The following is a 26,986-nucleotide window of genomic DNA, read 5'->3' as shown; positions in this document are numbered from 1 at the left end:
CTCACAGTCTTCATCCCCATTTTACAGATGAGGGAACTAAGGCACAGAGAAGTGAAGTGACTTGCCCACAGTCACCCAGCTGCCACGTGGCAGAGCCGAGATTCGAACCCATGACCTCAGACTCCCAAGTCCGGGCTCTTTCCACTAGAGCCTATTGGTTATGTTCCCGAGTGCTTAGTACAGTGCTCCGCACTCCGGAAGCGCTGAGTAAATACAACTGATTGACTGATGAGGCCCAGAGAAGTGACCTGCTCAAGGTCACACAGCAGACGGGTGGCGGAGCCGGGGTTTGAACCCATGACCTTCTGACTCCCAGACCACTGCACCATCCATGCCATGCTGCTTCTCTCTCCCTGCCCCTTTTGTACGTAGATCTTTAAATCATTTATTCATATTGTCTCTTTAATCTCTGATTCTATTTATCTATTTTGATGGTATTGATGCCTGTCTCCTCGTTTTGCTTTGTTGTCTGTTTCCCCTCTTCTAGACTGCGAGCCCGTTGTCGGGTAGGGATTGTCTCTATCCGTTGCCGAATTGTACCTTCCAAGCGCTGAGTACAGAGCTCCGCACACAGTAAGCGCTCAATAGATACGATTGAATGAAGACCTGATGGATTGATAAGCCTCTGTACAGTTCCCCGGTATTGCACGGACCAAGTGGAGATTCTCTGAGTCAATTATTCCCAGCAGGGAGAGGCGAACGACATACTTTTCCGCTAGGCCCCACGTAAATACGGATGATGATTTAATTTCTCCAGGAACAGATGGATGCGTTTACGAAACATACCTTTCCTCCTAAAGTTTGATTTAACCCCCGTGTCCAATGACGTGCAGGGTGAGGTGGAGAAGACAGCATCTCTAAATCACCGCTGATTTTATGTTGCACATCATTTTGTCATTCCGGCTGCGGCAAATGGGTGTAAAATTGGATCCGCACCCGAAGTTATGGACACGTCCGCTAACCGGAACCCATCCTAGAGAGCTGATATCCCATTTTATAAGACAGGGGTGGGATACAAAATTCGCCGGCAGAAGCGCATCGGCCAGAGGTGGCTGTGGACGAATGAGAAACGTCCACACCCGACAAGCAGGCATCGCAAATAAAAGCTCTGGCATCTTCCGAAAAGTTGTTGCCAACGGGCAGCCTGATCCACAGAATTCACACCTCCGATTTAATTCTGCCTTCGTTCTGACAGTGAGGGGAGGGTTTTTTAATTATTCGACAACCTCGGACCGTATAATTAAAGCTTTTATTCCTTAGTAAGAATTTTTAAATCACAAAATAGTGTGGAAATATTTAGAGAATAGAATTTATGGAGTGCTGGAAAATACTGGAATATAAAGATCGATGTCTAGTATATCGCCTACTAAACCGTCGCATCCTAGAACAGCTGGTTTCTTGCAGAGAGTATTTATTTTTTTAAAATAATTTAAGACAGCATAAGCTGGTACCAAGCATAAGCGTTGTAACCAAAGTGCAACTTTTTCGGCAGATCCTCCCCCAGAGAGATTTTTTTCAACTCAAAATATCAGTAACACGGTTTTCTCCCTACAAAAATAGCATGTCAGACAGCATTAATTGGATGTATTAACAACTATTTACATAGAGCCGCTCCGCAGGCTAGTAAGATTTTTTTTTAACGTTGTTTAAACACAGCGTTTGAGGCAAACAGTAGCGACAGCAGCAGCCACAGCAGCAGCAAAATGCACCAAAACTGACAAACAGCTCCAGATATTTCTCCTCTCCTAGTCAGACTGTTGTGTCTCACCTCTTACATAACATTCGAGTCGAGATTTCTCACTGTGCTACCTTGGCAACACACTAAAAATACCCGGGCAAGGTCTCGGTTTAAGCCTTATTTAAAAAGCTTTCTCTGTGATGATCCGGCGTGGCCTCCGGAAAAGGGAAACTATGATAGTTGGGGGTTAGAAGGGCTCCCAGGCCGTTTTCCCCCACACTCCACACCTGACCAGCCTCATCTGCCTGCCTTCTTCCCAGGTAATGCGAAGGAGAACAGAGGATTAATCCGTTTGCAGTTTGTTCTTTCTTTTTTTTTTTTTGTCTTGTCCTATTCTTTTCCTTGGATCAGTGCGCAAACGTTCAGTTTGGGTTTTCTTACAGCAAGGAAACAAAAACTCGGGAACACCGTGACTTAAATGATGGCAGCGTGCGACGAAATGCACTAGATACATATCCATATCTACAGATGTCTAGATACGTACATCTATAGATATCCATATGTACTTAAAGATATCGATATCCCTATGCACATCTATAGGTGCAGCTATAGCTACCGATCTCTATACCTATCTATAGATATAGCTACATCTATAGATCTCTATACCTATCTATAGATATCCATAGAAATCTATACCTATAGATGGGTATTTATATCTACAGGGAAATATCTATAGAGATATCTGTTGATATATAGCTAGAGATATCTACAGATATCACTCTAGCTATATATCTAGATAGATGGAAAGATAAATATCTTTATATCGGGGAAATGGCATTGAATCAATTGATTTCATTTGATTTCATCGGTCCACTTCTCAATAAAGTGCTAGCAAATGTACTTAAGGGCGCTTTTTGCTGTCCACGGCCTCCTCTTGCCCCACCTCCGTCCTGAGAGTGGACCGATCCAGGTTCTCTTCACCCGGGTGCAAATTCCTAAAGTAGGACTTTGAGACCATACAGCACAACCATTCCTCCTCCCCCTGACACACACACACACACACACACACACACACAAATAAGGTGCAAAACATTAAATCTCCGGCCCAACTGCATCCTCGCCCCTGTCTTTCGCAGATTTCCGCGACGGATGAAGCGGAGCATTAGAAAAATCCCGAGTGGCAACTTTCGTCTTCAAAGATCCACATCCTCAATTGGTGGGAATTGTAGGCCGGGAGCTGGTGCTTGGGGGGGGAGTCTGGATTCTCAGCATCCCTGGGTCCTCTGGTCCTCCGCGGCCCCCACCCCTCCCTGGGCAGAGATGAATCCCACCTTTCTCGCCAAGAAAGTTCAACAGCTTAAGACAGACTCCCCTGGCGATCATCGCCAGTGGAGCATCTTTAAAAAAGGTTCTAAATCCTTGGAAGACAGTGCACTCCTACGCACGTACACGGACAGAGAGACAGCTCCGTCCATCCATTCATTCATTCGATCGTATTCACTGAACGCTTTCTGTGTGCGGAGCACTGTACTAAACGCTTGTTAAGTATAATTCAGCGACAGAGGCGATCCCTACCCAACAACGGGACCACTGATCTATCTAGGTTGGACAGAGATCGCCTCTCTAGATGGATAGAGAGCGAGCCGTATGTTGCCGAATTGTACATCCCAAGCCCTTAGTACAGTGCTCTGCACATAGTAAACGCTCAATAAACACGATTGAATGAATATGTTTTGTCTTCCATTTAGAGCCTTGAAAAAAATACGTACAAAATATAGGTCTCTCTGTCCAGAGAGACAAAGAAAGCACACATACACCCCGCCGAGGGCCTTCTACGGCAGAGTGGGAGTGACACAAGGGGTCGCCCACCAACCAGATGCTGAAAAAGGAAAAAGAAAAGAAAAAATGCATCCATCCCTACTACCTGCCGTGCAGCTGTGACACGTTTCTGCGAGGATGCATATCTGCCAGGAGCTGTCCCTCCTTGCCAGGGGATGGGCAGGGGTGCTCAGGGGGTGTGCCGGCGGGCGGGGCGGGCCCGCAGGTCCTCCACAAGGGGGCGCTCCGGCTCCGGGGTCGCCCCGAGCTCCCGCAGGGTGGAGGCGGGGAAGGACAGATGCGGGGTCGGGGAGGAGGAGGAGGAGGAGGAGGAGGAGGAGGAGGAAGAAGAAGAGGAGGAAGAGAAGGAGGAGGAGGAGAAGGAGGAGGAGGAGGAGGTCGGGGAGGCCGAGGCTGCAGTACCCGCTCTGTCCGGAGGGGGCGCCAGCACGACGGAGAGGCTGGGGAAGGCGGCGGCTGCAGCAGTTCCCGCCCTGTCCGGAGGGGGCGCCAGCACGGAGGCGCGGCAGGGGAAGACGGCGACGGCTGCAGATCCGGCCCTGTCCGCAGAGGGCGCTAGTACGGAGGAGAGGCTGGGGAAGGCGGCGGCTGCAGTTCCCGCCCTGTCCGGAGAGGGCGCCAGTACGGAGGCGAGGTTGGGGAAGGCTGCGGTGGCGGTTCCCGCCCTGCCCGGAGAGGTCGCTAGCACGGAGGCGAGGCTGGGGAAGGCCGCGGTGGCGGCGGCTGCGGTTCCGTCCCTGTCCGGAGAGGGCGCGAGGATCGAGGAGAGGCTGGGGAAAGCGGCGGTGGCGGCTGCAGCAATTCCCGCCCTGTCCGCAGAGGGCGCCAGCACGGAGGCGAGGCCGGGGAAAGGGGCGGCGGGGGCGGTTGTAGTCCCCGCCCTGTCCGCAGAGGGCGCCAGCCTGGAGGCGAGGTCGGGGAAAGGGGCGGCGGGGGCGGTTGTAGTCCCCGCCCTGTCCGGAGAGGGCGCCAGCACGGAGGCGAGGCGGGCGAAAGGGGCGGCGGGGGCGGTTGTAGTCCCCGCCCTGTCCGCAGAGGGCGCCAGCACGGAGGCGAGGCCGGGGAAGGCGGCGGCGGTTGGGGTGGCGGTTGCAGTTCCGTCCCCGTCCGGCGGGGGCGCCAGGACGGAGGAGACGCTGCGGAAGGGGGCGGCGGGAGCGGGGGCAGTTCCGCCCCTGTCCGGAGAGGGCGCCAGCCCGGGGGCGAGACGGGGGAAAGCGGCTGCGGTGGCGGTTCCTCCCCCGTCCGGAGAGGCCGCCAGCCCGGGGAAGGCGGCTGCGGTTGGGGTGGCGGTTGCAGTTCCGTCCCCGTCCGGCGGGGGCGCCAGGACGGAGGAGAGGCAGGGGAAGGCTGCGGTGGCGGCGGCGGCGGCGGCGGCGGCGGCGGCGGCGGCGGCCAGTCCTGGGTAGAGCAGCGGCAGCGGGCCGGGACCCCCGGGACCCCCGGGACCCCCGGGACCCCCGAGACCCCCGGCCGGGAACAGGTACCTGTCGAGGCCGGCTTTGTCGAGCAGGGGCTGCACGTAGGCGGCGGAGGGCGAGAAGAAGTAGAAGGGCAGGCAGAAGGGCGCGGGCGGGGGTCCGCCCAAGGCCAGCAGGGAGCCCAGCAGCCCGGGGGGCAACCCGGGGGGCGACCCGGGGGGCAGCCCCGGGGGCGACCCGGGGGGCAGCCCCGGGGGCGACCCGGGGGTCCCCACCTGCAGCCGGGACCTCTTGGGGGCGGGGGCGTCCCCGGGGGGCTCCCGCTTCACGGGGGGCTTGGGGGTGGGGTGGGGGATGGGGTGGGGGTCCCCCCCGTAGCCGCTGTCGGTGTCGGTGTCGGGCGATGCCCGGGGTCGCCGGATGACGGGCACGCAGTTGGGGGGCGGGGCGGGACGCCCGCGGTGCCCTCGGTGCCCGCGGAACCGCTGGTCCCCGTCCGGAGCGGCGTCTGCAAGGGGGCATTCATTCCTTCGTTCATTCAGTAGTATTTATGGAGCGCTTACTAGGTGCAGAGCGCCGGACTAGGCGCTTGGAATGTACAAATCGGCAACAGATAGAGACAGGCCCTGCCCAACGACGGGCTTACGGTCGAATCGGGGGAGATGGACAGACCGGAACGATGGCAATAACGATGGCAGTCGAGGGGAAGAACATCTAGGGGGCAGGGGGCAAGGGCAGGGGGCAGGGACAGGGGGCAGGGGGCAGGGGGCAGGGGGCAGGGGGCAGGGGGCAGGGGGCAAGGGCAGGGGGCAGGGGGCAAGGGCAGGGGGCAAGGGCAGGGGGCAAGGGCAGGGGGCAGGGGGCAAGGGCAGGGGGCAAGGGCAGGGGGCAGGGTCCAGGGTCCATCACGCACCGCCCCCCTGGCACCCCAAAAGGCACCACCCCCCGCCCCCCAGCAGCAGCACACGTGTCCCTTTCCCTCCCGCCACGTTGCCCGACCCTCTTCTCAGCCCTGGGATTGCCTAAGCGCTCACTATGTGCCAGGCGCCCTTCTCGGCGCTGGGATTTCTTAAGCGCTCTTGTCAGCTGTGCGACTGTGGGCAAGTCACTTCACTTCTCTGGGCCTCAGTGACCCCCAGCTGTAAAATGGGGATGAAGACTGTGAGCCCCACGTGGGACAACCTGATTCCCCCGTGTCTCCCCCAGCGCTTAGAACAGTGCTCGGCACATAGTAAGCGCTTCACAAATACCAACGTTATTATTATTATTATTATTCGATTAGACTGTAAGCCCGACAAACGGCAGGGACTGTCTCTATCTGTTGCCCACTTGTTCATTCCAAGCGCTTAGTACAGTGCTCTGCACATAGTAAGCGCTCAATAAAGACTATTGAATGAATGAATGTGCCAGGCGCTCTTCTCAGCGCTGGGATTTCTTCAGCAATTAGGATGTGCCAAGCACTCTTCTCAGCGTTGGGATTTCTTAAGCGCTCACTATGTGCCAGGCACTCTTCTAAGCGCTGGGATTTATTAAGCGCTAAATATGTGCCAAGCACTCTTCTACGCGCTGGGATTTCTTAAGCAATTATGATGTGCCAAGCACTCTTCTCAGCGCTGGGATTTCTTAAGCGCTCACTATGTGCCAGGCACTCTTCTAAGCGCTGGGATTTCTTAAGCGCTCACTATGTGCCAGGCACTCTTCTAAGCGCTGGGATTTCTTAAGCGCTTACTATGTGCCAGGCACTCTTCCAAGCGCTGGGATTCCTTCAACAATTATTATGTGCCAAGCACTCTTCTCAGGGCTGGGATTTCTTAAGCGCTTACTATGCGCCAGGCACTCTTCTAAGCGCTGGGATTTCTTAAGCAATTATTATATGCCAAGCACTCTTCTGGGCCCTGGGGTTTCTTAAGCGCCTACTATGCTCCAGGCACTCTTCTAAAAGCGGGGATTTCTTAAACTCTCACTATGTGCCAGGCATTCTTCTGAGCCCTGGGATTCCCTAAGCAATTATGATGTGCCAAGCGCTCTTCTGAGCGTTGGGATTTCTTAAGCGCTCACGATGTGCCAGGCACTCTTCTAAACGCTGGGATTTCTTAAGAGCTCAGTATGTGCCAGGCACTCTTCTCAGCGCTATTTCTTAAGCGCTCACTATGCTCCAGTCACTGTTCTAAGCGCTGGGGTTTCTTAAGCACTTACTACGTGTCAAGCACTATTCTAAGCGCTGGGATTTCTTAAGCACTTACTTATGCTCCAGGCACTCTTCTAAACGCTAAGATTTCTTAAGCAACTATTATGTGCCAAGCACTCTTCTAAGGGCTGGGACTTGTTAAGCACTTACTATGCTCCAGGCACTCCTCTAAGCACTGGGATTTCTTAATAATAATAATAATAATAATAATGTTGGTATTTGTTAAGCGCTTACTACGTGCCGAGCACTGTTCTAAGCGCTGGGTAGACACAAGGGAATCAGGATGTCCCATGTGGGGCTCACAGTCTTAATCCCCATTTTACAGATGAGGTAACTGAGGCACAGAGAAGTGAAGTGACTTGCCCACAGTCACACAGCTGACAAGTGGCAGAGCTGGGATTTGAACTCATGACCTCTAACTCCAAAGCCTGTGCTCTTTCCACTGAGCCACGCTGCTTCTTAAGCCCTCACTATGTGCTAGGCACTCTTCTGAGCACTGGGATTTGTTAAGAGCTTATTATGTGCCAAGCACTGTTCTAAGCGCTGGTATTTCTTAAGCGCTTACTATGTGCCAAGCACTATTCTGGGCACTGGTATTTGTTAAGCACTTACTATGTACCAGGTACTGTTCTAAACACTGGTATTTCTTAAGCGCTTACTATGTGCCAGGCACTGTTCTGAGCACTGGTATTTAAGTACTTACTATGTGCCAAGCACTCTGCTAAGTATTTGTTAAGTGCTCTTCTAGAGGCCAAGCAGAGTGGCTTGGTGGCAGGAGCCGCAGGCCAGGGAGTCAGAAAACCTGGGTTCAAATCCCAGCTCCGCCACTCGTCTGCTGTGTGGGCCGGGACAAGCTGCTTCGCTTCTCTAAGAATAATAATAATGTTGGTATTTGTTAAGCGCTATGTGCCAAGCACTATTCTAAGCGCTGGGGTAGATTACAAGGTCATCAGGTTGTCCCACATGGGACTCACAGTCTTCATCCCCACTTGACAGATGAGGTAACCGAGGCTCAGAGAATAATAATAATAATAATGTTGGTATTTGTTAAGCGCTTACTATGTGCAGAGCACTGTTCTAAGCGCTGGGGTAGACGCAGGGGAATCAGGTTGCCCCACGTGGGGCTCACAGTCTTAATCCCCATTTTCCAGATGAGGTAACTGAGGCACAGAGAAGTTAAGTGACTTGCCCACAGTCACACAGCTGACAAGCGGCTGATCCGGCATTCGAACCCATGACCTCTGACTCCAAAGCCCGGGCTCTTTCCACTGAGCCACGCTGTGAAGTGACTTGCCCAAACTCTCTAGAATGGGAGCCCGGTGCTGCCAGGGATCGTCTCTCTTTATGGCTGTACTCTCTGAGTGCTTAGTTCAGTGCTCTGCACAGAGTTAAGTGCTCAATAAATACGACTGAATGAATGAATGAATTCTCTGGGCCTCAGCTACCTCCTCTGGAAAATGGGGATGAAGACTGGGAGCCCCACGTGGGGCTAATTAGTTTGCATCTAATTATACAAACTAATTAGCTTGTATCTACCCTAGCGCTTAGAACAGTGCTTGGCACATAGCGCTTAACACATACCATCATACGTCTCTTAGCATTATAATAAGCGCTGGGATAGATACAAGGTAATGAGATGGGACACAGTCCTTGTCCCACAGGAGGCTCACAGTCTTTATCTCCATTTGACAGAGGGGGGAACTGAGGCGCAGAGGAAGGGAAATGACTTGCCCGAGGTCACTCAGCAGACAAATTGGTGGTGCCGGGATTAGAACCCAAGACCTCTGACTCCCAAGCACGGGCTCTTGCCCCTAGGTCCTACTGCTTCCAAAAAAAACCCCCGAGAAACACACCGCCGCTTCCAACATGGTAATGGCATGTGCTAAGTGCTCACTATGTGCCAGGCACTGTACTAAACGCTGGGTCCGATGCTCAGGCCGGGGGAAGGGGGCGGGGCGGATCTCGGGCTGGTCCTTAATAAAGACAATCAGCGCCTGCAAAGTGAGACCCTCGTGGGCAACGGGGGTGGGGAGGCGAAATGGGGCATCTGGAAGTTGTCCAGAAAGCTGCACCTCTAAGGTAAACGTTGCGGACTGACCGGACAGCCGGCAAGAAGACAATCAGATCGGAATCGCTGGACTTCTCGGAGCCAGCCGGTTTGACCCCAGGGAATGAATATAAGTATTTATGTGTGTTGGTATGTATGTATGTATGTATTTATGTATATATTGATATATGTATGTATGCATTTAGAGAAGCAGCGTGGCTCAGTGGAAAGAGCCCGGGCTTGGGAGTCAGAGGTCATGGGTTCGAATCCCAGCTCTGCCCCTTGTCAGCTGTGTGACTGTGGGCAAGTCACAACTTCTCTCTGCCTCAGTTACCTCATCTGTAAAATGGGGATGAAGATTGTGAGCCTCATGTGGGACAACCTGATTCCCCTGTGTCTACCCCAGCGCTTAGAACAGTGCTCTGCACATAGTAAGCGCTTAACAAATACCAATATTATTATTATTATGTATGTATATGGGTGGGCATGTGTGTTGTGTGTGTGGGGGGGGTTTGTGTGTGTGTGTGTGTAGGGGGTGGGGGTAGGCGTATTATTTAGACTGTGAGCTCCATGTGGGACAGGAACTGTGTCCACCCCAATTTGCTTGTATCCACCCCAGCGCTTAGTACAGTGCCGGGGCACATAACAAACTCTTAACAATACAGTGCTAGGGCACATAGCAACGGCTTAACAATACACTGCCGGGCACATAGTAAGCGCTTAACAAATACCACAATAATTCTAATAATGAGCAAATACCATTATTATTATTTGACACGTAGTAAGAACTTAAATACCGTCATTATTATTATTATCACTACTATTATTACCATCCCTCCCCCCGCCACTGCCTTACCATTCTGTAAAGCAATGATCTTCTGATGCTGCTGCTCCGTTAGGGCCGTTAAAGCTTTTAGGTGTTTCAAAGTTAATTCCAAAACCACTGCCTTTTCCAGATGTCCCAACGTCTGCAGGGAAGCCAAAGAAGAAAGAAACAATAAGAAGAATAATAAAAAAAAAAAAATAGGAAGAGGCGCTCGGTCACCTACAAAACGCATCTGGCTCTCCATTCCGTTTCCACTGAGCATCAGTGGAACTTGGGCAAACTCGCTTTGCGAGGGATAATAGTATTTAGCATTATTATTAGTATTATTAAGCTCCCGGTTGACGCAAGGCAGATTCTAAACGATTCGTGCTTTTAAGGGGGAGACGTAAACACACACACACACACACACGCCTTTATATCGATAATTCTATTTATCTTTTTTGATGGTGGTGGTGCCTTTCTGCTTGTTTTGCTGTCTCCCCCCTTTTTCGGCTGGGAGCCCGTTGTCGGGCAGGGATGGTCTCTGTCTGCCCAAGTGGACATTCCAAGCGCTTAGTCCAGTGCTCTGCACCCAGTAAACGCTCCCTAAATACGACTGGATCAATAAATGGAGAAAATTCAAGCGGATTTATTGAGCCGAGCACCGTTTAAAGACAGCACCAGCCAGCTTTAACAGTCCAATAATCATAATAATGACGACGGCGTTTGTCAGCGCACTTAGTAGGTGCCAAGCACTGTGCTAAGCGCCGGCTACCGGCCTGCATTTCCCCAAAGCTCCCGGAGTTTCCCCCTTCCCGCTACTGCCGGGGCGTCGAAAAAAAATAAATAATCACCCTCTTACCGTCAGTTTTAGATGTTCGGGCAGTAAATCTTTGAGCTGAGCAATGCACTCGTTAATTCTGTCTCGTCTTTTCTTTTCTATCAATCTGTGGGGGAGTTTGTAAGTCTCCTGGAAAAAGCGGGGAGGGAAAAAAAAAGGGGGAAGAGGAGGAGAAAAAGGCCGAGGGCACAGTCCTGCCGACCACCACCAACACCTTTATTATATATATATATATATATATTTTGCCCCCCACCCACCTTGGCCCGTAGAGAGGGGCAATTAAAGCCGCAGGTGCGGCTGTGTGCCCTCTCCTCCTCCACCCCGTGGTTTCACAGACATACATACCACACAGACACCCCCACCCGCCCCAGGCGAGAAATTCCTTAAAATTACTTAAAATTCCGAGTTGCCTGGAGGACCGTTGTTGGGAAGAGAGCGGTGGCCCTAAAGGAAAGGTCCAGGGAGGGTCGGCGGGGCATCGGAAACTTCTTCTTACCTTGCCTTCGTCGCGCTTCATGCCCCTCTGGGGTGGGCACCGGTAGGCAGGGGGGTGGTCCAGCCTGAAAAGGGACAGAGGGGCGTCCGATTCCGACCCCCCACCCCAGGACCGGACCCCCACCCTCCCTGGAAGGCGGCTGGACCCTTACCCAGCCAATGCCCGGGCCGGGGGCGGCGGTCTCTCTCCTCCCTCCATGGGCACTGCCCGCTGGCAACCCCGAGGGTTGGGTGGCAGAGCCTCCCGCTTGGGGGGGGGGGGTCCTTTTTGGGGGGGTTGTTTTTTTTTTTTTTTGCTGCAATCTGTGGCTTCTTTGGGCGGGGGCTGAGGGTTGGGGAGGTCCTGGGGGGGGCAGTGCACCTCCAGCCGCCCTCGGCCGGGCGCTGGGGAAAGTGCACAGCGGTTTGTTGGGGGGGGGGGGGTGTCCCCCCAGCCCCCTCCCACACACACACTCTGCTGTCTGTGTGTGTCTGTGTGTGTCTGGGGGGGGGGGGGGGCCTGACGGTGTAGTGGGCGTCTGTCCTCCGGCCCCTTCCCCGCCTCCAACCCCCCAGCCCCGGGGGGAGGGGAAGGGGATGGGGAAGGGGAAGGAGAGAAAACACCTGATCGGGGGCACCGGAAAAGAAAAACCACTTTGGTCCCAGCGATTCGTCTTCCCAATGGCGGGGCGGTCAGCTGGAGGCGGGGGGGGGGGGGGTGGGGGGGAGGGGGGGAGGGAGGGGAGGGAGGAAGGGGGAGGGGGATGAGAGGGGGAGGGGGGATGAGAGGGGAAGGGGGATGAGGGGATGGTGGGGGGGGTAAGGGGGATGAGAGGGGAGGGGAGATGGTGGGGGGAGATGGAGGGGGGAGGAGGGATGGAGGGGGGGTGGGGGGTGGGGAGATGGGAGGGGGAGGGGGGATGGTGGGGGTGATGGAGGGGGGGTGGGGAGGTAGCAGGGGGAGGGGAATGGTGGGGGGGATGGAGGGGGCAGGAGGGGATGGGTGGGGGGAGGAGGGATGGTAGGGGGAGGGGAATGGTGGGGGGGATGGAGGGGGGGATGGTGGAGGGGGAGGAGCGGGGAGGAGGGGAGCCGGGGCTTCCTCCCGGACGGGAATAGGATTCCCTGTCTGTCTGTCTGTCCGTCTGTCCGCTTGCCTTTTCCTGCCGCGGACCCAGGGAGGAGGAGCAGGAGGAGCAGGAGGAGGAGGAGGAGGAGGGCGGGGGGGGGGGGGCTCGGTGCGGGGAAAGCAGCCCGCACACACTCACACACGGGGGTGGGGGTCACCGTTGGGGGTGGGGGGGGATGAAAAGTTTCCCCGGGCTCCCCGCCCGCCCCCCCCCCCTTTTTTCGGATGATGATTTTCCTTCCCCTTTCCACATTCCTAATCCCGGGAAAGACGTGGGAGCGGGGGAGGCGAGGTCGGAGTTTCCCCAGCGGGTGGGAGCTCTGAGTTCTAATGCTGCGGCCTTCCCTCCCTCCCCCCGCGCTGTGTGACCTTGGGCCGGGGGCGGCGTCCCTCGCCAATCTCGGGCCGTCCAATTTATTGCCGAAATTTCCTCTTCCAACCGCTTCGTCCAGTGCTCTGCACACCGTAAGCGCTGCCTAAATACCAGTGAATGAATGAATGAATGAATGAATGAGGAAAAAGCGGTTAGCAGCGTGGCTCAGTGGCCAGAACCCGGGCTTGGGAGCCAGAGGTCGTGGGTTCTAATCCCGACGCCCCCCACTTGTCAGCTGTGTGACTTTGGGCGAGTCACTTCACTTCTCTGGGCCTCAGTCACCTCATCTGTCAAAGGGGGATGAAGACTGTCAGCCCCACGGGGGACAACCTGATGACCTTGTATCCCTCCCAGCGTTTAGAACAGTGCTTGGCACATAGTAAACGCTTAATAAGTACCACCATTATTATTATTATTATTATTATAGTAAGCGCTTAACAAATACCAACATCATTATTATTATTATTCTCTCCTCCACCCCCGGGGCCGGCTGGGATCCGTTGATGTGGCGTCTACCCCATAGCGCGACACTTGGAGGCACTCAGTGACAAGCGACACCCCCCCCCCTTTCCCTCTGCTCCTCCCCGTCTCCCTTCCCCTCAGCACTGTGCTGGGTTCAAACCCCGGCTCTGCCACTTGCCAGCTGTGTGACTTTGGGCAAGTCACTTAACTTCTCGGTGCCTCAGTTCCCTCATCTGGAAAATGGGGATTAAGACTGTGAGCCCCACGTGGGACAACCTGATTCCCCTGTGTCTACCCCAGCGCTTAGAACAGTGCTCGGCACATAGTAAGCGCTTAACAAATACCAACATTATTATTATTATTATTATCCTCTGTATATATTTTTATTACCCTATTTATTTTGTTCATGAGGTGTCCATCCCCTCTATTCTATTTATCGTGATTAAGTTGCCTTGTTTTTGTCCGTCTGCCTCCCCCGATTAGACTGTAAACCCATCAATGGGCAGGGATTGTCTCCATCTGTTGCCGAATTGTCCATTCCAAGCGCTTAGTACAGTGCTCTGCACATAGTAAGCGCTCAATAAATATTATTGAACGAATGAATGAGGCACTCAGCATGGACCGGGGCTTCTTCTTAGAGTTAGAATAACATCAGTAACCCCCTCCCCGATGACAGCCAGGGGTCCAAAATTGGGTCCCCCGGGCCTCATGTCCTGTCACCTTGGACAAGTCACTTCTCCTCTCGGGGCCTCAGTCATCTCCTCTCCAAAAACAGGGGTTCAGTACTTGCCCTCCCCCCGCCCTACACACAGAACCCCCATCCCTTTAGACTTTGAGCCCCATGTGGGATGGGGACCGTCCTGTCCCTGCATTACTTTGTAGCCACCCCAGCGTTCAGTACAGGGCCTGACCCATCAGACGCGTTTAGCCCATACCGCCGTCGGTGCTTGCTTTTTCCTTTTTCATCCATTCATCCAATTGTATTTATTGAGCGCTGACTAGGTAATAATAGTAATAAGAATGTTGGTATTTGTTAAGCGCTTACTATGTGCCGAGCACTGTTCTAAGCGCTGGTAGATACAGGGTAATCAGGTTGTCCCACGTGAGGCTCACGGTTAATCCCCATTTTACAGATGAGGTAACTGAGGCACAGAGAAGTTCAGTGACTAGGTGCAGAGCACTGGACAAAGCGCTTGGAATATACAATTCAGCAACAGAGAGAGACCATCCCTACCAAACAACGGGCTCAGTTTTTCATTTTGAAAATTGGTAAGCACCGGGTGGGTACTGTGGGGGCTGCAGCGGCATTAAGAGGTGGGTGGGGATTGTCTCCCCCTTTTGCCCAATTGTACTTTCCAAGCGCTTAGTACAGTGCTCTGCACACAGTTAAGCCCTCAAGAAATACGATTGAATGAATAAATGAGTGAATGAGGCCTTCCCAGACTGAGCCCTACCTTTCCCTCTGCCCCTCCTCCCCTCCCCATCCCCCCTACTCCTTCCCTCTGCTCTACCCTTTCCCTTCCCCACGGCACTTGTGCATATTTGTACATATTTATTATTCCATTTATTTTATTAATGATGTATGCATATCTATAAATGTATTTATCTATTTTGATGCTATTGATGTCTGTCTACTTATTTGAAGAGAAGCAGCGTGGCTCAGTGGAAAGAGCACGGGTTTGGAGTCAGGGCTCATGAGTTCGAATCCCCGCTCTGCCACTTGTCGGCTGTGTGACTGTGGGCAAGTCACTTAACTTCTCCGTGCCTCAGTTCCCTCATCTGTAAAATGGGGATTAAGACTGTGAGCCCCACGTGGGACAACCTGATTCCCCTGTGTCTACCCCAGCGCTTAGAACAGTGCTCGGCACATAGTAAGCGCTTAACAAATACCCACATTAATTAATTAATTGTCTGTCTCCCCCTTCTAGACTCCAAGCTTGTTGTTGGGCAGGGAATGTCTCTTAACTGTTGGCCACTTATACTGTCCAAGCGCTTAGTACAGTGTACCGCACACATTAGAGAATCAGCGTGGTTCAGTGGAAAGATCCGGGGCTTGGGAGTCAGAGGTCATGGGTTCTAATCCCGGCCCTGCCACTTAGCAGCTGGGTGACTCTGGGCAAATCACTCAACTTCTCTGGGCCTCAGTTTCCTCATCCGTCAAATGGGGATGAAGACGGTGAGCCCCACGTGGGACAGGCACTGTGTCCAACCGGATTAGCCAACTGGAGCTCAGAACAGTGCTTGGCACATAGTAAGTGCTTAAAAAATTATTACATTATTGAAATTATATTATTATTAAGCACTCAATAAATACGATTGAATGAACGATCACCATCATCATCCTCCTGTGTGCAGAGCACTGTGCTAAGTGCTTGGAAAGTACAATTGGACACTGAAGAGCGACAATCCCTGCCCACACCGGGCCTACAGTCTGGGGGGTGGAAAGGGAGGGGAGACAGACATCAATACAAGGAAACAGGCATCAATATAAAGAAATGGAACTATAGATATGTATATAGATAGATATATATATTATATATATATCTATCTATATACACACACACACACACACACACAAGTGCTGTGGGGCTGGAAAGGGGATGAAGAAAGGGAGCCAGTTGGGGCGACACAGAAGGGAGAGGGAGGAGAGGAAAGGAGGGTGCAGTCCGGGAAGGCCTCTTGGAGGAGATGGGCCTTCAGGGAATGGTCTGTGGGATTTGAGGAGGGAGGGCCTTCCAGGCCAGAGGCAGGACGTGGGCCAGGGGTCGGCGGCGAAACAGGCGAGACCGAGGTCCAGTGAGAAGGTAACCATTCCATCGTATGTATCGAGTGCTTACTGTGTGCAGAGCACTGTCCTAAGCGCTCAGGAGAGTGCAATGGAAACAGACGGCGCCCCCTGCCGGCTGGGGAGCTGGAGGCGGGGACAGAGCCGGGGCGGGGGTGCCCTCTGCCGGCCGGGGAGCTGGGGCAAGGTTGGAGTGGGGAGATCTGGAGAGCTGGGGGTGGAGAGAGATCCGGGGCGAGGGGTGCCCCCTGCCGGCCGGGGGGTTTGGGGGCAGGGTGGGGGGAAGGAAGATCTGGGGGTGGAGGGCGCCCCCTGCCGGCTGGGGAGCTGGGGGCAGAGTGGGGGGGGGAGATGTGGGGGTGGAGGGGAACTGGAGGCAGGCTTGGGGGGAGAGCCGGAGTGCGGGCGCCCCTTGCCGGCCGGGGAGCTGGAGGCCGAGAGCGCTCCAGGGTGTGGGGCGCCCCCTGCCGGGCGGGGAGCTTGGGGCCAGAGTGGGGGAGAGATCCGGGGCGAGGGGCGCCCCCTGGCGGCCGGGGAGCCGGGGGCGGGGAGAGATCTGGGGCGAGGGGTGCCCCCTGCCGGCCGGGGAGCTGAGAGCAGGGTGGGCCGGTGGAGGTCACGTGTCTGCAGGAGCCGCAGCCGCAAAGCCCCGCCCCTCCCCTGGCCCCGCCCCCTCCCCTGGCCCCGCCCCCTCCTGCATCGAGACCTCAGCTCCGCTGCATCGCTCTCCCTCCCTCCCTCCCTCCCTCCCTCCGGCCGCTCTCCGCTTTGCTAACGTGCTGCAACAATTATCAAGCAACAGCAACAACGTGGTTCGGTTCTTTTTTTCGCCCCCCAATTCCCCTGCCTCCCAGCGGTGTGACAAAGCTCTTTCCCGATCCCCGTCCTTGGACCTTCGGGAGAAGGATGGCATTCAAACGGCATTTCCCCGGCCGGGGATACACCCCAGCAAAGAGGGTTATTTTTCCTTGTTCGGAGCTCAGGGCAGTGAAAGAAAATGAAATTATTGGGAGATGGAGTTTGTTGGCCTTGAATGATTCTCTCTGTACTTAGTGGTTGATTAGCACCGTGCTTGGTTCCGAGCCAGGCCTTTATAAGTGTTATTATTATTCATTCAGTTCGATTTGTATTTATAGAGCGCTTACTGTGTGCAGAGCACTGTACTAAGTGCTTGGAAACGTACAATACAGCAATAAAGAGAGACAATCCCTGCCCGCATCGGGCTCACAGTCTAGAAGAGCGGAGACGGACATCAGTACAAGTAAACAGACATGGATAATGAATAAAATGACAGATATACATTATATATATGTAAGTTCTGTGGGGCAGGGAGAGGGGGGAAGATGATGATGATGGTATTTGTTGAGCGCTTAACTGTGCGTCGGGCACTATACTAAATGCCGGGGTGGATGCAAGCATATCAGATTGGATACAGGCCTTGTCCCACGTGGGGCTCACAGTCTCCATCCCCATTTTACAGATGAGGTCACTGAGACGCAGAGAAGTGAAGTGACTTGCCCTAGGTCACACAGCAGACAGGTGGCAGAGCCAGGATTAGAACCCATGACCTTCTGACTCCCAGGCCCGTGTTTTACCCATGACAGCAAAGGGAGGGAGTCAGGTTGATGGAGAAGGGAGTGGAAGATGAGAAAAAGTGGGGTTTAGTCTGGGAAGGCCTCTTGGAGGAGATGGGCCTTCAGTTGTTATTATTAGGGGTTGGTTTTAATCACCCTTTTTAATCCTCAGTAAATTCAAAAATTTGGGTTCAGTGGAGGAAGAGTACTAATCCCAAGGGCCTAAAGCTTATATTTTTCTCCTAAATAATTCCCATAACGTATGGAATACACAGCCAAGCGTGTTTTACTGAGTGCCTAATCTATTTTTAAGTATAGGTGTGCCTGTCCGTCTGCCTAGTTATGACTCCCTCTCGGAGTGGTTTGTAGGAAAGCTGCCTGGCTTAGGAAGAACGAGCACTGGCCCAGGAGTCAGAGGACCTGAGTTGTGATCCCAGCTCTGCCATTTTTGCCAGCTCTGTGACTTTGCTCATCTAACTTCCCTGTGCCTCAGTTTCCTCATCTGTGAAATGGGCATGACAAGTGGATAGAGCAGGGGCCTGGGAGTCAGAAGGACCTGGGTTCTAATGCCGGCTCCGCCCCAGGTCTGCTGTATGACCTTGGGCAAGTCACTTCCTTTCTCTGTGATTCAGGGCCCTCATCTGTAAAATGGGGATAAGAGTGTGAACCCCGCCGAGGGACAGGGACTGGGTCCAACCTGATTGGGTGGAGAAGAATGGGACTGTTTCTGTATCTCCCCCAGCACTTAGGACAGTGCTCTGCATATAGTAAGCGCTTAACAAATACCAACATTATTATTGTTGTCATGTACTCTCCCAAGTGCTTAGTAGAGTGCTCTTCACACAATAAGTGCTCGATAAATATGACTGAATGAATGAATGAACTTGTATCTACCCCGACGCTTAGAACAGTGCTTGGCACATAGTAAACACTCAGCAGGTATCAGCATGGCCTAGTGAATAGAGCACGCACCTGGGAATCAGAAGGTCATGGATTCTCATCCCTGCTCTGCCACTTTGTCTGCTCTGTGACCTTGGGAAAGTCACTTCTCTTCTCTGGGCTTCAGTTTCCTCATCTGTAAAATGGGGATTGAGACAGTGAGCCCCAAGTGGGACGGGTTCTCTGTCCAACCCAATTTGCTTGGATCTACCCCAGGGCCTAGTACAGTGCCTGGCACCTAGTAAACACTTAACAAATGCCATAATTATTATGTTCTCCCTCTCCCTCAAACCGTGAGCCTCACATGAGACAGGATTTCATGTCCGACCTGATTATCTTGTATCTGCCCCTGAGGTTAGTACAGTGCTTGGCACAGAGTAAGCACTTCAGCAATTACCACGCTTATTATCATTGCTTGTCTTCTCAAGTGCCGTCAAGTCATCTCGGACCCATAGCGACACCATGGACACTTCTTTCCCAGAACGCCCCGACTCCATCTGCAGTCATTCTGCGAGTGGATCCAGAGAGTTTTCTTGGTAAAAATTACGGGTGCACTTTTCCACTGCTGCCTTCCGCACAGTCAACTCGAATCTCCGTCCTCGACTCTCTTGCGGGCCGTCACTGCCCAGCACGGGTGAGTTTTGATTTGTAGCAGGTGGCCTTCCACTCGCTAGCCACTGGCCATGCTAAGAATGGACTGGGTGGGCCTCTGCTTCACTCTCCCTCCTGTAGCTGTGACTTGTAGAAGACTGGAAACTCTCCAGGTGCGACCCTGAGAGGGGATTATCATTGCGGCATTTAACAAATTCCATTACTATTATCCACGTGCAGATAAAAATGAAGTCGGTGTTTGACTGACACTCCGGGCACAGTGCTTGCCACTCTTTTCAAATCCACCATTCAGGAGTCCAAGGGCATACTCACCGAGCAAAATTATCTAGTGAGCACTTATTGTGTGGCGAGCACTGTACTAAGCGTTTGGGAGAGGGAAATGTAATGGAGTTCATGGACAAGTTCCCCGCTCACAAGAAGCTCTTTGTGGGCAGGGAATATGTCAGTTTATTGTTGCATTGTCTTCTCCCAAGCACTTATTCCAGTGCTTAGAATAGTGCTTTGCACATAGTAAGCACTTAACAAATGCTATCATCATTATTATTAGTACAGTGCTCTGCAAACAGTAAGCTCTCAATACATTCAAGTGAATGAATGAATGGCGGAGTTTACAATCTGCTCTCCAAGTTGGCCAGTGGCTCTGCCCTAGTCAGTAAGTCAGTTGATCATATTAAGTGAGTGTGTACCAGGTGCAGAGCACTGTACTAAGCGCTCGGGAGAGTACCGGAGTACCAGAGAAAAGTATAAGTTCCCCGGCCACATCAAGCTTATAGTCTGTAGAGGCTTCCAGTTTGGGCAGCCATGTTTCCCTAGCGTCCTTAAAACTGTGGGTCGGCTCCTACTTACAAGCGCCCCATTTCAGTTGGCCCTAATACGACCACTGGGAAAGTTTTCTGAATCCTTGCTTGCAGATAGGATCATCACAAATATATATGTTCCTGATTAAGCACACATTCAGGAAACAAGTTACACCATCCATCATCTCGGTTCCATCAACCTTTCCTAGTTGAACTTTGCTGTAACTTTTTATTTCCAGCAAAGTTCAAATAGCAACTAGGAGGAAAGGTTAATGGAGCGGAGATTTATTTAGTTCAGAGAGGAGAAGGTAAAGGGTAGCCACAAGAAGTAGACGAAGGGGTTATTACTCAAAAGATTATTCTCCATTTCCCATCCACAGAACAAGATGAACTGCAGTGTGAAGGATTTAGGTTAGTTATAAAAAATAACTTCCCAACAAGGAGGGCTATTAGGAACCGGAATAGGCTCCCCAAGGAAGATTCAGAAGGTCATTAAACACCAGATTCTTTTTTGATGAGGGGTCTTAGGCAGCTTTGCTAAAAGCTGGAAGTGTGGAAGGAGAGAGAGAGAAGAGTATAAACTAGATGTACATGCTCTGTAGAGCTGTGATTTTATGTTTCCCTCGCAGTTTTAAGAGGTGAGGCTTAGTAATGAATTGGGGCATCCAACAAGCTCTTATTATGGAGAGTTTATGAAATATTTACTACGACATATTTATGAAGCACTTTTATAATACAAGAGAATCCGATTGGACCCTGCTGTTTCTTTCACGTTCGGGATTGTCTGCATACAGTGAGCATTTGGTAAATACGATCGATTGACTGATTCATTCATTCATTCAATAGTATTTATTGAGCGCTTACTATGTGCAGAGCACTGTACTAAGCGCTTGGGATGAACAAGTCGGCAACAGATAGAGACAGTCCCTGCCGTTTGACGGGCTTACAGTCTAATCGGGGGAGACGGACAGACAAGAACAGTGGCAGTAAACAGCGTCAAGGGGTAGAACATCTTGTAAAAACAATGGCAACTAAATAGAATCGAGGCGATGTACAATTCATTAACAAAATAAATAGGGTAACGAAAATATATACAGTTGAGCGGACGAGTACAGTGCTGTGGGGATGGGAAGGGAGAGGTGGAGGAGCAGAGGGAAAAGGGGAAAATGAGGCTTTAGCTGCTCAATAGTAAGCGCTCAATAAATACTATTGAATGAACCCCTCCTACACAGTTCGCCGCTCTAATGCCAACCTACTCATTGTACCATGATCTAGTTTGTCTCGCCACCGACCTCTTGCCCACATCCTGCCTCTGACCTGGAACATCCTCCCTCTTCATATTCAGCCGACAATTCCTCTCCCCCTCTTCAAAGCCTTCGTCAAGGCTCATCTCCCCAAGAGACCTTCCTTGACTAAGCCCCTCCTTTCTTCCTCTCCCGCTCCCTTCTGCGTCGCGATTTACTCCCTTTATTCACCCTCCCTCAACCCTGCAGCACTCCTGTACATATCCATAACATTCATTTTTATTACATCTGTCACCCCTTCGAGAGTGTAGGCTCATTGTCAGCAGGGAATGTGTCTACCAACTCTCCTATCTTCTTGTACTTTCTCAAGTGCTTTCTAAAGTGCTCTACACACAGTAAGAGCTCAATAAATATGATTGATTAATTGATAGAGAGTATAATTGAATAGGAAGACATGGTCCCTGACCTCAGGGAGCTTAAAATCAAATGGGATAAATGCTCTTACTATTCCTACAATTCTCTAAAATGCAAAATTCTGGTGGTTTGGCAAAATTCTACACCAGTGGAAAACCTTTGATCACCAGCATGGCCTAGTGAAAACAGCATATGGCTGGGAGTCAGGAGACCCGGTTTCTGATTCCAGCTAGGCCACTGGTCTACTGTGTGACCTAGGGCAAGTCATTTGATCTCTCTGGGCCTCAGTTTCCTCCTTTGTAAAATGGGGTAAGATAGATCGTGTGTACAGTGAGGGATAGGGCCATGAACAATCTCATAACCTTGTATCCACCCAGTATCTACCACGTAGTGAGGGTTTCATAAATGCCATAATGATAAAGATAATAAGAATAGTGGTAATTATCATTTATCGCTGGAATAGTGATGTGGGTAAGCAGGTGAATTAACTCCCTTGCTCTTCCATGGAAGTTGGGTCATTCCTACTTCTTTAGGAGTCTGATATCAAGGATGGACAAAACCAAAGCTTTTCTTTGGGATTCTTTAAGCTCTTATCATTTGTCAGTCACCGTACTAAGCTCTGAGGTAAAGACAGGATAATCAGGTTGGACCCAGTCCTTGTCCCCATGGGGCTCACAGTCTAAGTAGGCGAGAGGAGAATTCAATCCCTTTGTTATCTCATTTGATAAATGAGATAACTAAGGTCCTAAGAAGTTAAGTGACTTGCCTAGAGTCACACAGCTAGGTATGGGGCAAATCCAGGATTAGAACCCAGGTCCTCTGACTCCCAGGATGGCATTCTTTCCAGTAGGCCACATTGCTTGCCTATGGCTTTGGTATGCTTTCGGTATTCTTTTTTTCACCCATTGGCAGAGCTTTGATCCTGAGAAAATATTAGCTGCATGGTACTGGTCTTATGTTACATATGGGAGAATTGAAGCTTCCTTTCTTGCAAAGTAGAAGGATTTGGGTTTCAAAGGACCTGACTCCAGCCCTTAGGGTGTAGAGAAAACACTCCAAACCTTGTAATCAATCATTCAATCATATTTTCTGAGCCTTTCCTGGAGGTCAAGCACTGTACTAATCCTTGGGAGAGTATCATAGAGTAGGTAAATCAAAGAAATGAAAATGCCACAAATATCCATGTTTCTAGGTGCTTAACTGGGCCTAATTTTCATCATCAAATGATGTCGAGTTGTTTCTGATTCATAGCGACTTGATGGAGTTTTCTTGGTAAAAAGTACAGAAGTGGTTTACCATTGCCTTCTTCCGTGTAGTATAAACTCAAGTCCCTGCTGTTGTCTTTGATCAACATTTTGATCACTCGATCGTCCGCCTTTGACTCTTTCTTATGCCACTGCTGCCCAGTGCAGGGGAATTGACTTGTCTGATCCTTCAGTTTAGAGCTTTCCATTAGGGATAACCCTGACGAAAGAATATCTCTCCTTGGCATAGCTCTGAGCTTCACTGGCGTAGGCAAACTCTCCTGCCACGATAAGGGATTGATTCATAGGAGAGTGCTTCATTCTAGCCTAAAACTGATGGAGCATAAGTAAATTTTAAGATAGCTATATTTTTTTTTGCAATGGTATTTGATAAGCACTTAGTATGTGGCAAACACTGTTCTAAGCATCGGGGTAGATATAGGCCAATTAGGTTGGACACAGTCCTTGTGTCGAATGGGACTCATAGTCTAAATAGGAGAGAGAACAGGAGAACTGAGGCACATAAAAGTGAAGCGACTTGACCAAGGTCACACAGCAGACAAGGGATGGAGCTGGGATTAGAACCCAGCTCCTCTGACTTCCCAGGCCCCTGCTCATTCCCCTGGGCCATGATTCTTCTAGCTTAAATAGCCATCAGCGTAAAACCATTTCATATAAGAAATCTTTAGCGTCGAGTGCAAATAAAAGAGGCTACTCTCAGCTGTAAACGTAATTGGATTGCCACAAAGTTAAACGTTTCCCGAATCATAAAGAAAGCGACGCAAAAATGACATTTGGAGGCAATCCCAAACAGCCTGGATAGACGGTAAGAGAAACTGAAGGAGTTGTTCATTTTCATTTGAAAGCCATTAGAGTGTTATAAATAAAATACCCCTCAGATCAAAGCCATAAAAAGAGTTCTGCAGTTTGCATTCAGAACTAGCTAGACAGAGCTGTTTCTCTACTGGTAAGTGAAGGGTTGTGGGAAAACAATGTAGAATACTGTTTGGCCTTTGGAAATATTTGCAAAAAAACTGTCATTTGTAATTACCCCAAAGGAAATATTTGTTTTCCGGTAGCACTGTTAGAGATATTGTGTCTGCAAAGATGGCTGCCACTCTGGGCAGTCAATCAGTCAGGCGATCGTATTTATTGAGCACTTATTTTGTGCAGAGCACTGTTCTGAGTGCTTAGGAGGGTACAACAGAATTAGCAGATGCGTTCCCTGCCCATATGAGCCAACAGTCTAAGAGGGATGTGAAGTGACTTGCCCTGGGTCACATGGCAGACAAGTGGCAGAGCTGAGATTAGAACCCAGGTCCTTTAACTCCCTGGCCTCTGGCTCTTTCCACTACGTTGCTTCTCGTGTTGGTAGACATGTTACCTTCCCACAACGGGAGTGGAGAGATGTGAAAGCAACGTGCAGTGAATAGGTTGGCTTGAGAGGAGCAAAGTGTGCAAGCTGGGGTGTAGTGGGAGAGGAGCGAGGCTACATAGAAGGGAGATAACTCAGTAAGGGCCTGAAATCGGTGAGCGGCAGCTTCTGCTTCATGTGGAACATTTTTATTTTTCCTTCAAGCAGTGGCCTACTCGGCTAAGACCATACGTTAGGTCGTCAGGAGGGATGATTTTCTCAAAATAACATGGTGAGTTCTTTTTGAAAAGTAAATAGCACCAGGTAGAGAGATTCTCTGTCATCCAACAAGACGTTTTCATTGTGCGCCAGCTTCAAGGCAAACAAGGAGCTAGAGGAATCCATGGAGACGCAAGGCTAACTCTTCCACCCACCTGTCGCTTGATGATCCAGAGCTGTGACCTCCTCAACGTGACTGACACAAGGTTAGTTCTGCCTAGTTCAGTGCTAGAGCACGGGTCCGAGAATCAGAAGGACCTGGGTTCATTCAATTGTATTTATTCAATCGTATTTATTTATTTATTTATTTATTTATTTATTTATTTATTTATTTATTTATTTATTTATTTTTGGTATTTGTTAAGCGCTTACTATGTGCAGAGCACTGTTCTAAGCGCTGGGGTAAACACAGGGGAAGCAGGTTGTCCCACGTGGGGCTCACAGTCTTCATCCCCATTTTACAGATGAGGGAACTGAGGCACAGAGAAGTTAAGTGACTTGCCCACAGTCACACAGCTGACAAGTGGCAGAGCTGGGATTCGAACTCATGAGCCCTGACTCCAAAGCCCATGCTGTTTCCACTGCGCCACGCTGCTTCTCTAAGCAGCACTTACTGCTGCATTTATTGAGCACTTACTATGTGCAGAGCACTGTATTAAGCACTTGAAAAGTACAATTTGGCAACAAATAGAGGTAATCCTTACTCAACAACAGGCTCACAGTCTAGAATGGGGGAGATGGACAACAAAACGAAACAAACCAAGTAGACAGGCATCAATAGCATCAGTATAAATAAATATTCATTCATTCATTCAATGGTATTTATTGAGTGCTTACTGTGTGCAGAGCACTGTACTAAGCACTTGGAATGTACAATTTGACAATAGATAGAGACAATCCCTGCCCAACAATGGGCTCACAGTCTAAAAGGGGGAGAGAGACAGCAAAACAAAACAGGTAGACAGGCATCAATACCGTCAAAACAGATAAATAGCATCATAGATATATTCACATTGTTAATAAAATAAATAAATGAATAAAATGATATATACATATATACACAAGTGCTGTGGGTAGGGGAAGGGGGTAGAGCAGAGGGAGGGAGTCGAGGCGAAGGAGAGGGGAGGAGGGGCAGAGGGAAAGGGGTGACGCAGTCCGGGAAGGCCTCCTGCAGGAGGTGAGCTCTCAGTAGGGCTTTGAAGAGGGGAAGAGAGTTAGTTTGGCAGATGTGAGGAGGGAGGACATTCCAGGACAGCGGTAGGACGTGGGCCGGGGTCGACGGCGGGACAGGCGAGAACGAGGCACTGTGAGGAGGTGAGTGGCGGCAGAGGAGCAGAGTGTATGGGGTAGGCTGGAAAAGGAACGAAGGGAGGTGAGGTAGGAGAGGGCAAGGGGTTGGACAACTTTGACGCCAAGAGTGAAGAATTTTTGCTTCATGCGAAGGTTGATAGGAAACCACTGGAGGTTTTTGAGGATTATTATAGAATTTTAGATATGTACACATCATTAATGAAATAAATAGAATAATAAATATGTATACATATACGCAAGTGCTGTGGGGCAAGGAGAGGGGTAGAGCACAAGGAGGGAGTTGGGGCGATGGGGAGGGGAGGAGCAGAGGGAAAGGGAGGGCTTTAATAATAATAATAATAATAATAATTGTGGTTTTTGTTAAGCACTTACTGACTGCCAACCACTGTAGTAAGTGCTGGGTTAGGTATATGATATATTATATGAGAAGCAGCATAGCTTAGTGGAAAGAGCATGGACTTGGGAATCAGAGGTCATGGGTTCTAATCCCGGCTCCACCATTTATCAGCTGTGTGACTTTGGGCAAGTCACTTCATTTCTCTGTGTCTCAGTTCCCTCATCTGTAAAATGGGGATCAAGACTGTGAGCCCCAAGTGGGACAACTTAATAACCTTGTATCTATCCCAGAACTTGGCACATAGTAAACAAATACCAACATTATTATATATGGTAATTGAGTTGGACACAGTCCCTATCCCACATAGGGCTCACAGTCTTAATCCCCATTTTACAGATGAGGCACAGTCATCTGTGTACAGGGGAGGCCCAGATAAGTGAAGTGACTTACCCAAGATCACACACACAGACAAGTGGAGGAGCAAGGATTAGAACCCCTGACCTTCTGCCTCCCAGGCCCATGCTGTAACCACTACACCATGCTGCTTCTCAAGACTGTGAGCTGTATGTGGGACAGGGACCGTATCAAACCCGATTACTGTGTATCTACTCCAGTGCTTAGTACGGTGCCTGGAACATAGTAAGCGTTCAACTAATATCATAGTTATTATTGTTAGTGTTTGGGGGTTTAAAATTTTCTCAGCATTTTGGTTTGGGGTGCCCAAGAAAATGCATTTCTCATGTACTCTCAAGTCTAGTGAAATTTGGCCTCAGTACCGTGCAAGGGACTTAGCCTGGGCTTCAATCCAAAGAGATTCTCAGCTGTCTTGGCACATTCTT

General features: G+C 50.8%; 1 protein-coding gene across 2 annotated transcripts; it reads right to left on the bottom strand.

The window, feature by feature from the left end:
- Positions 1–1,230: 1,230 nt before the first annotated feature.
- Positions 1,231–11,602, bottom strand: BHLHE41 (basic helix-loop-helix family member e41). 2 transcript variants are annotated; one of them, XM_029057623.1, is made up of 5 exons: positions 11,467–11,602; positions 11,316–11,379; positions 10,841–10,948; positions 10,030–10,141; positions 1,231–5,446 (listed from the first exon to the last, which is right to left on the bottom strand). In XM_029057623.1, the coding sequence occupies exons 1-5, from the start codon at positions 11,511–11,513 to the stop codon at positions 3,687–3,689; spliced, it is 2,091 nt and encodes a 696-aa protein (XP_028913456.1). In that variant the 5' UTR covers positions 11,514–11,602; the 3' UTR covers positions 1,231–3,686. The 2 variants fall into 2 exon arrangements, with proteins under 2 accessions (XP_028913456.1, XP_028913457.1); XM_029057624.2 differs by lacking the exons at positions 11,316–11,379; positions 11,467–11,602 and adding an exon at positions 11,213–11,309 and having other exon boundaries at positions 10,841–10,925.
- Between the last annotated feature and the right edge of the window lie 15,384 nt (positions 11,603–26,986).

Source organism: Ornithorhynchus anatinus, chromosome 2 (genome assembly GCF_004115215.2).
Source record: "Ornithorhynchus anatinus isolate Pmale09 chromosome 2, mOrnAna1.pri.v4, whole genome shotgun sequence".
In the NCBI taxonomy this organism is placed as follows: domain Eukaryota; kingdom Metazoa; phylum Chordata; class Mammalia; order Monotremata; family Ornithorhynchidae; genus Ornithorhynchus; species Ornithorhynchus anatinus.
This window is presented reverse-complemented; position numbering and strand designations above follow the sequence as displayed.

What these genes read in the sequence shown, in the direction of transcription:
- BHLHE41 (XM_029057623.1), bottom strand. Translation starts at nt 11,513, where the DNA reads ATGGAGGGAGGAGAGAGACCGCCGCCCCCGGCCCGGGCATTGGCTGG. An exon ending in CCGAACATCTAAAACTGACG is followed by an intron (nt 10,142 to 10,840) that starts GTAAGAGGGTGA and finishes GCTTCCCTGCAG; the next exon opens with ACGTTGGGACATCTGGAAAA. An exon ending in GATCATTGCTTTACAGAATG is followed by an intron (nt 5,447 to 10,029) that starts GTAAGGCAGTGG and finishes GCCCCCTTGCAG; the next exon opens with ACGCCGCTCCGGACGGGGAC.